Source organism: Centrocercus urophasianus, unplaced genomic scaffold (assembly GCF_019232065.1).
Source record: "Centrocercus urophasianus isolate 14NV4802_14NV808 unplaced genomic scaffold, USGS_Curo_1.0 seq_27, whole genome shotgun sequence".
NCBI classification, from domain to species: domain Eukaryota; kingdom Metazoa; phylum Chordata; class Aves; order Galliformes; family Phasianidae; genus Centrocercus; species Centrocercus urophasianus.
Genome location: NW_024884833.1, coordinates 6,325,096 through 6,337,213, shown reverse-complemented (window position 1 = coordinate 6,337,213; position 12,118 = coordinate 6,325,096). Strand labels below are relative to the sequence as shown.

The following is a 12,118-nucleotide window of genomic DNA, read 5'->3' as shown; positions in this document are numbered from 1 at the left end:
CTCCCTTCCTCCCTTCCTCCCTTCCTCCCTTCCTCCCTTCCTCCCTTCCTCCCTTCCTCATCACATCACATACAACATCACATACAGAAACACCATATAAAAAAGTGGTTGCTTTTCATCAAATCTTGATTTGATGCCTCACAGCCTCCAACATGAAGGAGCTATGTTCCTGACAGTTCAGCTTGACAAAAACTGTGATTTCCCAAAGTTCAAGTGAATTTGTTCTCTTGGGTGTGGGTTCATTGCTTATTGGAGTTTTTACATGCTGGCAGAATGATTGCAGTCATGTAGGAAGAGAAACGTGTAAATCCATGGCAGTGGAATTTCCTTTAAAATCAAAAATCATTTTATGGATTACTTCCAGACTAATTACAGCTACATAGAATATAATGATTTCTTACTACTTATCTTACAGTTTCCATTATATGGTTAATTTGATTGTATTAGAGATGTATCCTTTAATCTTGGAACAAACAAGATTATTGTATATTGGGACAGCATTACTTGGAAACAGAGATTTACATTGGGATGTCATTAAAGCCAAATACATGCCAACCTGAAACCTAGTCACAGTATCTGGAAGGAGATATTAAAATAATTGGTAAATAGTTTGCGTACTTCTATGGAGGAAACAAAAGCATTCATTTTTATTTTAATGTAATTCACTCCCAGAAAATTTCACAAGTCCAGTTCTTCTTCTCTGTGGTGACTGCACTTAGTGCAAGGGCTTTTTTTGTGTTAAAGGTTTCTTTAATCCTTCCATTTCTTATTCTGAAAACAGCCTGTGCAGACTTAGACAGGATGGAAATTGGTGGAGTGTAACAACCTTCTCATTGGTAAATTTGGATAAACATGGTTGTTCTTATTCTGGAGGCAGATAGCTGAAACAATAGGAATGTCTCTCTCAGAGAAAAGGGTTTTCCAGCCCCAGGAGGAAAGGTGTGTATGGTGGTCCAGGTTTCCATGGGTGCTGAGTGTTGCACTTCCTGAAGAGACAGGAGGACAACAGGCAGCAAAAAATCCAGGAGATGACAAAGGACAGGTTCTGGAAAGTCAAAAAAAAAAGAGAGAAAAAAATCAGAGACTGAGTGTTTGTGGAGCAACTGCTGACTAAAAGGAGGCTTACAGCTGGGAGAAAGCACACAGATTCCTGCAGTGCCTAGAGAAAACAGATTCTAAGACTGTGAGTGATAGGATTGGATTACATAAAAGATGGATAGGTTGTCTGGAGCTTCTCTAATTGGAACACCTTGTAGACTGTAAGTTTGGATAGTGTCCAAAACAAAAGTCTGAGAAATTGCATGATTTGCAATGAAGCTCACCTTGCAGCTTAGAGGTAAAGAAATGCTTTTGTCTTGATTCTGAAAGTGGGAAAGAAAAGTCGAAGACAAGTCTCAGCCTGAACTGGGTCTGCTACCTGCATGGGGATCACCCTCACTACTTCACCACAAACCTCCTCAGGAGCCTTCTTATACCTGTGCTCTCCTGCTGTTCCTTGCCGTGATTCAGTCTTCCCTAACTCCTCTAAAGACTTATGGTATTCCTAAATTCACAACAGGAGCTCATTCTCCATAGCATGTCTATAGTCTCCAGAAGCCAAGTTTACACAGATATTCCTGATTTCATTTTAATGCAAAGCAGAAGCACTTTAGAAAATGTAGTTAGAAGGTAGAAGGAATCCAGATAAGACAGAAGTTGATGTCTTCCATTTTTCTTCATTTAGCGTGAAGAAAACATGAACTTGTGTGAATTTTTAGCTGTAGGTCATATTAGGAATTTTAGATTTGCATTTCTGTCCACAGTTTTATCAGACTTGCCAATGGTTCAGTGGTGATGTCTTACCTTCGAACTATTGGGTAAAATTTCTATGTCCTGTCAAAATCTTTCTCCTTACCATTTCTTGGACCTTCCCCAAGTACAAGAGAAATCCTTGGATGGCATTAGCATGTTTCATGTGATAGAAAATACTTAGTAGACAGTGGTGAAAGTACATGAAAATGATTTTCTGAAGGACAAATTTGGAGGCAGAATGCATTCAATATCAATTAAAGACAGAGAGCCTGAAATGCTGCTGAGTCAAAGATGCAAAATTAAAGTTTTACTGTCTGCAATTTTTCATTATATCTCAAATTTAACACCTAGTTTCCTATTTTAAAACTGAGAAAGTGTAATAAACTTCAACTAGTGAGTGAATTAAATAAACTTTATTTCATCTGCTTTCCTCTTACAGTGTTGAAGAATCATCCTATTGGACATAAAAAGTACAAATATTTTATGTGCTTTGATTGCATCGATTGTTGTATAGAACCTTAAGCCTGTAATCTCCAAACTTTCGAACCAAATAGTGCAAAAATAAAAGGTGCTTGTTAGGTAATATAGCATTTGAAGAGGTACATTTTGATGTTTTACGTACATCTATTGTAGATGCTGCTGTCAGAAAAGTGATGCTTTGTGGCATATTACATGGGAACATATTGTGCCCGGCAGAAGATGCAAAACCTGAAGGCAGGGATAAAAAGCACAGCAAACCGATGAAGAGAGGGCATCCTTCCTAGCAAGCTGCCCCTAAAGCAGTCAGACCTTTTCATCAGAACAAGGTCCTTACCGACATTGTTGCTGTCTCTAATTTACAGATGGGGAAATGGAGGAGCAGAAGCAAAACCATCTGTTGGATTTTGCCCGTTAGTCTCATGTAAGACTGATATCCAGGGTCCTGCAGATCAGAACTGGTGATGTGCTCCTACTGAATGAGAATTTTACTTTTGGAAGCCCTTTCATTTGAAATGTTGATATCTTAAGGATCTTCCCAGCTGCTTTTCTTCCTCTCTTTTAAAATGTGTGCTGTATGATACTTGAAAAATGTCATTAATGTTTCATGGAACAGGCAGTCCCACAGAAAACAGCACGAACTTTTCCTTTTTTTCTTCTGAAGTGCCAGCGCTTTGCCTTCTGCTCTCTGTCCCTTCCTAGCAGTACGGCAAACAGCTCAGCTGGCTTACTCAGTATCCCTCATCATTTTATTTGCCCATCTCACATTTGGGTACATTCCTCCTGCAGTCACTGCTCTGAAAGCTGGATATGGCTTGCACTCCTGCCAGCTGATAATGAATTCGGCTGAGATCCTAGTGACGAAGAGTCCCCTGAGGGGTCATGGTGGCTGTGAAATAAAACAGAGAAGTGAGCAAAGCTGGCTGGAAGGGGGCACGACCAGGGAAGCTGAGGATGTACTGACTCAGCATTTTCCTTCCGCAGGCTGGGTTCCCATTCCTGCAGGGTCTCCAGGGTGTCAGTAGGAGAGGCAGTGAAGTTGCAGCCCTGCCATCCTTGTGGTGAGCCCTCTGCATTGCCCACTCACAGCAGTGAGATTTGTTTGGTTGCTGCAAATCATCATAGCAGCAACATGCACTGAAGTCTGTCAGACACTTTCCTCTCTGAGAATTATTGTGTCTATTTTTAGAGCAAACTCTAAAACACCCACAGTCTGTAGCATATCCTTTGTATATTTGGGTAATCAGGAGCCCTAGGAAATGTTTTTCTGCTGTCTTCTTGCTAAGCCATGCAGGTTTGATTGAATTGTAAGGAATGAAAAGCAGTCGGTAGCTTTTATAGCATGGTTGGAGTTTGGCTGAAAACCCTCCCATCTCCTCAGCCAAAACCTGCAGTTTATTCTGTGGATTCCGGCGTTCTATGAGTTTTGTGAATTTAATCTCAGAACATTCACTAATGCTTCCATATAATATTATTAATTAAATCCTAGCATATTAAGAATTTTAAGTTCAGGTGTTTTAAAGCTTTCTATATAAAGCCATGTTCATTTACTTAAACTGTCACTTGTGAACAAATGTTTTGCATGCATGAGTGCCCAGTGGCAGCTGTGGGTACCTTATGTTAGTTTCGTTTCTTTTTCCAAAAGATTATTTTGTCTCCCCTGAAGTTACAGAACTATCGTAGTAATTTATATAATTAAAAAAAAAAAAAAATAGGAAAAGGTGACTTCATTGCCAAATCTTGAAACGAGGATAAGAGGACAACTTAAACCTGCATGATTACTTCTGACACTAAGATGATTAAAAACTCATCAAGACTTTAATCTTGAGCTATTACATTGCCATCCTAAGCCAGAGGTACCTGCTTTTAAGTAAGTTCAGAGAAGGTAAGAGACATAGGGCAGACTCTGACTTCCTGGCACATAACACGTGATTGATCCTGCTGGCTGACCATAAGAGTCATATACATATATATGTATAAGAGCATATGTTTCTTCACATAATACTACACATAAAAATCTGGATTAAAATCAGCTGGCCTAGCACTAATATGTAATTTTACAGCTGGTTGCTTAACCCATCATTTGTGGTGAATCAGCTAAGGAGCAACTCTTCTGAACATGTATGAGAATTCACTATATGCAGGCACATTATGCAATTGTATGAACAGAAAGAATGGCATAAAAAAGGCAACTGAATAAAGACAACTATTCTGGTTTGCTCAGAGCTATGCCTTTCACAATACTTGTTCGTATAAAAGCAGTTGTAAAAGTGTCCAGGTATTTCAGTTTGATGCTCCAGCTCAATTTCTGTTAAAGTTCAAGCATAAGTTAATAAATGTTTCGTTTTAATTAAAAGGAAAACAGCAAGCTTACAACCTCAATTTAATTTTTGATATGGTTCTTGTGAATCATAATTATCTTACTCAACAATATGCAATTATTTTGTTTTTGGAAATAAAATGGTAAAAGGAGAAAGTCAGGCATAGTGAAAAATTTTTTTCTACAGTGTACTTTGTTTAAATAAGATCTGAGGTTATTTATACAGTTTGAGTCACAGGCTGCATTCAGGTAATGATCTACTAAGCAGTACTATGTAAGCTAAAATCTCCGTCGTCAGTTTACCATAATTAAATATGGAAACATGCACTTTTAGTCACTCACAACCTTTTACGTAAGAGAGAAAAAGAGTGGGGTAAGGAGATGTATCACCTTTAGTGAGTAAGCTGTACTGGCACCATTGAAATGCCTTACAGAGCTTCCACAAATCATGGTGTCTGTTTATTTCTATGGATGTCTAGAAGAATTTTGGTTTAAGGTTACTTAGACTACTGGTAGTTGCAGTTTTCAGTTTCCTGCTAACCAAATAAATCCTACCTATTGAGTAGAACCATAGAATCATAGACTCGTTTGAGTTGAAAGGGACCCTTAATAGCCATCTATTCCAACTCCCCTGCAATGAACAGGGATGGACACCTACAACTCAGTCAGGTTGCTCAGAGTCCTGCCCAACCTGACCTTGAATTTCTCCAAGGACAGAGAATCCACTACCTCTCTGGGCACTCTGTTCCAAGACAAAGGTTATAACATCAAATTGTGTAGGGATTTACATAGGAAGGAGGACTAAGAGACTCTAATTGAATAAAACTCAAAGATTTACTTAGTAAGACAACTAGATAAAATTATAACTTTCTTCGTTATTTTGTTTTCCTTCAAAAAGCTCATTAGGTTTAATCTATCTGAGTTTATTTCTTTGGATTCTACTTAATGCATTAACCTATCTTAACATATTTACCAATAAATGTATAACGTCTCTGTTTCAGGTACATTGATAGCACTCTGTAGGTACATATATTTAAAAAGGATCCAGGCCCTGTTAAGTCTACTAGATTGACTTCAGTGTCTACCTTTGAAATGCATTTAATTTCTTTGCAGTTCAGCCTAGCAAATAAAACTAGAGACATCCATAAACCTTAAAAGTGTCTTGCAAAGATTATAGAGCCCTGTTCACACAAAGAAAGCTACTACCTGTGATTTTTTTTAGGACTGTCAAGCAGTGCCTCACTGATATGTACAAAATTGCGGAGTTCAGATACTGCTTTTGAAAACAGATGTAAGAGAGATCAGCAGATGTCCTTCACTGTAGTACATGGTTGAGTCATTTTACCAAACTCTATTTGAACCCATATTCTACAGCAATAAGAGAAACTATATTGTGTTTGGCAGCCACTGAGCGTCATGGACTTTCACTATTCCCATAAAAGCTGATTAAAATTAATAGATAAATAAATACAAATAGCTTTTTTAATTATTATTGTGAGAAAATATTTAACAAACAGGAAAGAGATGTCAACCCACACCGTAGTTGGGTACTGAAATCTGTTTATGTTTACCTGCTGTTGTTTGACACTGTTTTCTGATGCTGGTGGAGCTGAAGTCAAATGCATGCTTTCCCATAGTAGGAGCAGGGTTTGCTAACTGTCTCAGACTATTGGACCTGTGAAATGGCGACTATTTAAGGAGTGCAGGAACCCCTAAAGCTGCAAGTAGTCATTTCTCAGATTTTGCAATACCCGGTCATACAGTCTAATATAGTTAGAAGTCACTAGCCTTTTTTTATTAGGAAGAGTGTTCAGTAGCCCTTTATTTTAAAGGAAAGTGGGAGGACACTTGCCACATAATAAAGCATCATCTCTTGCAGAATTAGGGACCTGTTTTTCAATAACATGAATTCCCAGACCATTGCCAAACATTAAACACTTTCCAAGATCAGACAGAACCGTCTGATAGATCCTGTAATATAATCATCCTCTTAACCCTTAGGTAATATTTCTAGAGTTGCATTTGTCTTACAAGAGATATAGATGTTCTTTACCATTTTTTAAAGCATTGGCCCTGAAAATTTTCAGGGAGAAGTACCTTGTTTAAGTGTAACAAGAGCTCTTTCTTTCATAAATTGGAGATCATCATACAACTCATGGAAAAGAAATGACCTTGTTAGAAGAAAAGCAAAAATGTCTTCCTTATGCTTGCAGCTGTTAAGAGGACTGTGAAGAATTACATGGACTTCAATGCTGAGATGAGATCTCAATTAGAGCTACATTCTCTCTAACTGTGGGAAGGATGTTATCCTATATTTCTGCAGAAATATAACCTATTATTAATTAAATCTGAACCAATTTCTTTGATATCACCGTTGTGTGATGATGTATTGTCATTCCAACAGTTATTCAACAGTTATTTGAACAGTGATCACATATGGTGTCTGTACTGAGCATTGTCATATCAAATACTGTTGAATGTTGTAGTGCATTAAATATATTTGTAGCACTTTTGAGCAATAGTATTTAACTGTTTAGAGGTCAGAAGATAAAGACATTGGCAAAGAAGATGCCGGGTTAATCTCTAATAGACCTGTATCAATGAGAAAAAGAGGTATGTGAAAAGAAACCAAAGATCATTTTTTCTTAGCAGGTTTCTTTGTGTGTGTGTTCTTTCTGAGATAAAATGTTTTAAGCCTGTTAGCACAGGTGGAATGAGGAATCAGTGATGTCTTAGATAGGAGGATGGGCAAAATCTTATGTGCTGCTATGGCATATAGGAGAACCCACAAATGTTTTGGTAAATTCTCTAAGAAAATACTAAACTGTCTCATGGTTAATCTTTCTATAATTCTCATACAAGCATGGCACAGGGTTGTGCCTCAAATACTTTTCCAAAAAAAGCCATGCTAAAATAAATTGTTTTCATTTTACATCGCTATAATAAATGGACAATTTTGCAGAAATTGTGACATGAATTTGTGAATTTTTCTGCTACTAATCTGATCAGGAAAACACATAATGGACAGATGACATTCAATTTCCATTGCTTCCTTATCCTAAGTGCAGTAGATGCCAAGATTTAAGAGCAAACTTACCTTCACTGAAGATGTGTCTTTAAAGAGATATGATCCAATATATTCAAAACATGTATTTTTCACTTTCGGTATAAGAATATAAAAGGTTAAGAAATTCAACCTTGGACCAGCTTTTTCAGTGTGACCTTAAATGAAAAAGTTGAATAAAATGTCTGATACATGTTTCTGCAAAAGAAAAATGATGCTTTAAAATAATTAGTCATGCGGTGTCTGATATCCAAATTACATAGCACTGATTTTGTAAATGTAAAATTCACTGTTATCAATGTGAAAGCAATTTCATTTGCTTCCTCCTAGTAGAGAAAGAATGTCATCAAAAATTCATGTAAACACACCACAAATTAATTTTTCACCACTTAATGAAATAGTTAACACTATTTTAAGTTGTTTTTACTAATCCAGGAGATAATCCAAACATGACAAGCACTTAGTGCTACTGAAATTTCAAGCATTATTTACATTTCATTTTTAAAAATGTGGAGAAATTTCTGCCTTAAAGCTGTTTTTATTTTAGTCTTGAACATTTCTTCCAGGGTGTAACTTGACTGGCAAGTTAAGCTCAAATACAATTACATTACTAATCATGTGGAAAAAAACAATTTAAAAGATTTGTTTCACGGTATTGTAACCCGCTATGTACTGTGAGAGCGAATTAAATTGTTTCAGATATATTTTTCACTTTTAGTTTATTTCCTTAACAGATAGGCAAAAAGTAATTTGTTATTCTTTCTCTTTATAACATAATTGTCTTATACAAATTAAATTATGTGTTACAAATTAGCATTTAGATTTTATACACTTAAGCAGCTTCAGCCAGTTCCATTTCAAGTAAGTGACAGTGTTCCTTGTAAATTCAGTGCTTTTCTTCAGGAGTACCTTCATCTCAAGCTTAGTCTTCTATCTATCTATCTATCTATCTATCTATCCATCTATCTATCTATCTATCTATCTATCTATATTCTATCAAAAATCTGTAAGATTTTTGAGACCGTTCTCAGTGTCTGTTGGCCTTAAAGAAAGTGGCACTCTTCAGCCCTTTTCAGGCATAACCTGAAATGCATGATAATACATAATATTCTTGTATCTTTCACTATTACAATTAAGAAACAAACTCCGTAGAATTACAGAATGGCTTGGATTGGAAGGCACCTTAAAGATTACCCAGTACCATCCCCCTGCCATGGGCAGGGCTGAACCCCACCATCTCAGGCTGCCCAGGACCCCATACAACCTGGCTTTTAGTGTCTCTGGGTATGGAGCACCCACAGCTTCTCTGGGCTGTGCCAGCGCCTCCACTGTCATCTCCAAAATTTCCTGTGTCCAAATATTTTTGCTTTTGTTAATTTCACTGCAAGAATATGTTTTCCTCCCATAGAGGTCCCTCAAAGTTTAACCAAGCAACACATATCAATTTATTTCTGAAGGAGTATGTGTATTTGTCAAAATACATATATGCATTATGTCAAAAAATTGTGCCTTAATTCTTTTGTTGACATTTTAGAGTACAGATTTTGCACTTCTTTCCTTTTCTTTCCACTCCATTAAAAGTTTTTTCCCTGATGATTGTCATCAGTAGATGCATAAAATATATCTTTTTTTTCTCACTATTTCTCAGAGAAAGGCAGTCTAATTTCAGAGGTGACAGATAGTTCCTTTATCAGAACAGAGATCCCTTTTCTGTGGTTCATTGTGTACAAGTTAATATTGACAGCTGGTGAAATGTTTTTGACACAAAGGGTTCGGTTATTCTTTCCCTCGTTATGGAGCAGAAGAGACCTGTTCTGTTTTCAGTGTTTGCACATAATTGCTTGTCTTCCACCAACCTTCAGGGTTAATTCACTAACTCAGAAGGCATGTTCTGCCAGTTAAAATTTATATGTGTCAAAAAGAGAGTTTCACTGCACAGGGAAGTGTAACGCAGAACTGTTGCAACATAATTTGTTTTCTCTGTGATGCACCAACCATGAATCTTGGTATGGAGGAAATGACTTACATGTCAGCTTCTGGGGAAGGAGCTATGATCAGATAGGGATGATTGTTTTTTTAGTTTTAGGGATGATCCTTTTTTAGTTAGTACTTAACAACTGGAGTTCCTTAATTCATTGCTTTGTCACAGTACATTGCTGAAAGTTAACTTGGTGAAAAAAGTTCTGGGTCCCCATTAAATGCAAGTGTTAATTTCATTAAAGGTGCAACCAAAACTCAGGCCTGCAAATCAGATCTATGTGTTTTTAATACAAGTATGTCTGTGTTTTGCTACTATTATATGAGGGATGAGATGTAGGAATCACAAATCATCATCAGGATACAGCATTTACCTAGCAGCATTCGCTGCCTTTAAAAATCAGCCACTGTCTCCTTTGCCTTCATGGTAGAGCACTGTGTGCTATCTTGTCTCCCCTTAACTGTTGCTGCCAGCTTAGCATACATGGCCATTTGCAGGGAGTTAGAGATCAAGCCTTCACTTCCTCGTGCAATCCCTTCCTGCAAAACACCAGTGTAATGCTATTCCTTCTCTAGATTTTATTGAACAGTTCCTTGGTCAGCTTCAAGTGTTTTACCACATTTAGTTTTTTATTCCTCACTCTCTCATAGCGGTTGGTACACTGGGAGTTTGCCTCCCTGTGTATTTTGTATGAAATGAACACCATCATTGGCAGCACAGCTGCTGTGTGCCAGCCTTGAAACTGTGGCAGCTCCTAAACAAGCAGCTGGCAAGAATGAAAGACTCCTGCAGCGCTGCACTGTGAATTGACTGTGATTTACCTGGCAGTTAGGATGCTTTAATTCAAAAAAACCTACCACAACAGAGGGCAGATAATCAGACACCTGTGCTGTTGTACTGCCTTTCCACTTTATGCATGCTCCATCTGACACTTCTTTCTGTTCTTTCTCCCATTCATGCAGTCACCTACTTCTGGCGACAAGGATGACCAAACACTGACGGTAGGCAGCAATTAGTAGTTGCATGAGCATTTATTTCTCAAGAGAGTGGTAAGGCAAACATTTCTTTATTTTGGCACACATCAGCATTTGTGTGTATCATTGGGCTTTCTTTCTCCCCTCCTATGCAAATGTAAAATTTAAATATTTAATTTCCTGTGATAAAACTGAATTCCCGTGTTCATTTTCTATCATTTTGCATTTAGAATTTGTAGGATACCAAAGATTAATGCACATATTCTGCTTTTATTACAAAACAAACAATGCCTTATTTTAGTCAAGTTTGAGTTTTTTTCTTCCTGTAATTGGGTTCCCGGACTTTCTAATCCAGCAGTCCATTGGTTCTGGTTATTGTCTTTATCTGAACGAGAAAACTGCTCTCCACAAAGCAGTCTGAGTCAACATGGTATGCTAAATGCATCATTTTTGGTATAAGACAATGGCTTGGGGAAAAGAACCTTGGGGAAAATAACCTATATGTTTATAAGTTCCTTAAAATTATGCAAGAGATGCTTGAATATAGGCTGTGTGGTGCATTCACTGCCTTACCACTCTAACAATCTGTTTATGTAATCATTATTTACTGAACTGAACCAAAGTGAGGCATTCTTTTGACTGAACTTCAGGATGTTACTCTCAAAAAAATGGTATCAAGACTGCGTATTTGCAATGCACTAGAGGCATTTAAAATTAAAATTTACTTTTGAGACTTGACCACAAGGTTCTGCAGAGAAGTAAATTATTAATTCCTGTGGATGACATTGTAAGGTGATGATTTTCTTAATGTTTGAAGAATTTTCACAGGGAAGGATTTTTTTTCACCTCTCTTTTCCTAAGCCCTGTGAGATTAACAATTTATTTGATGAACTGTCTCCTCCAGATAAATTGGCTGTATATATGACAATGTGTAATAGAGTGTGTGGTCTAATATAATATACTGCACATAATGTTGGAAAATGTTTCACTATATGGCAAGATGTGAGATTAATTCATAGTGTTTCAGGCCAACTTCTATATGAAACATAACTTCAAACAAAACATAACTTCTGTCCCTTATTTCTCAACTTAGACCAAGCCACGGCTCCAGCGGGGAGGAAGCTCTGCATCTCTCCACAACAGTCTGATGAGGAACAGCATCTTCCAGCTCATGATTCACACACTTGACCCACTTGCAGAAGGTATGCCTATTAATTTTCTTTTTTTTCTCCTTGTTAAGCTATTTTCCACTTTTTTTTTTTTTTTTTTTTGCTTTTCACCCATATTTTCTGAATGTGTGTAAATTTTCTGTTTTGTATTCGAATGGCAAGATATGCTTACTTCCACCAAAACTTGCAACTTAGGAAATTTGTTCATTGCAGTGGTAATTAAAACTGATCTCTTGATTGATACCTATCATGATTACTGCTTTCTTACACCTCTGTTTTCAGCAGCAACTTGAAAGTCACAAAACTTCAATCATCTTGTACTTCTGTAGAGTTTTTTGTTTGCTT

General features: G+C 37.1%; 1 protein-coding gene across 1 annotated transcript in view; it reads left to right on the top strand.

Annotated features, from left to right (window-relative positions):
* SLC24A2 (solute carrier family 24 member 2) overlaps positions 1–12,118 on the top strand; it is a 102,798-nt gene that overhangs the window by 46,934 nt on the left and 43,746 nt on the right. Inside the window, exons 3-4 of the mRNA XM_042826877.1 lie at positions 10,593–10,631; positions 11,698–11,806. Of these exons, the coding sequence (XP_042682811.1) occupies positions 10,593–10,631; positions 11,698–11,806 (148 nt within the window). The remainder of the gene's footprint in view (positions 1–10,592; positions 10,632–11,697; positions 11,807–12,118) is intronic.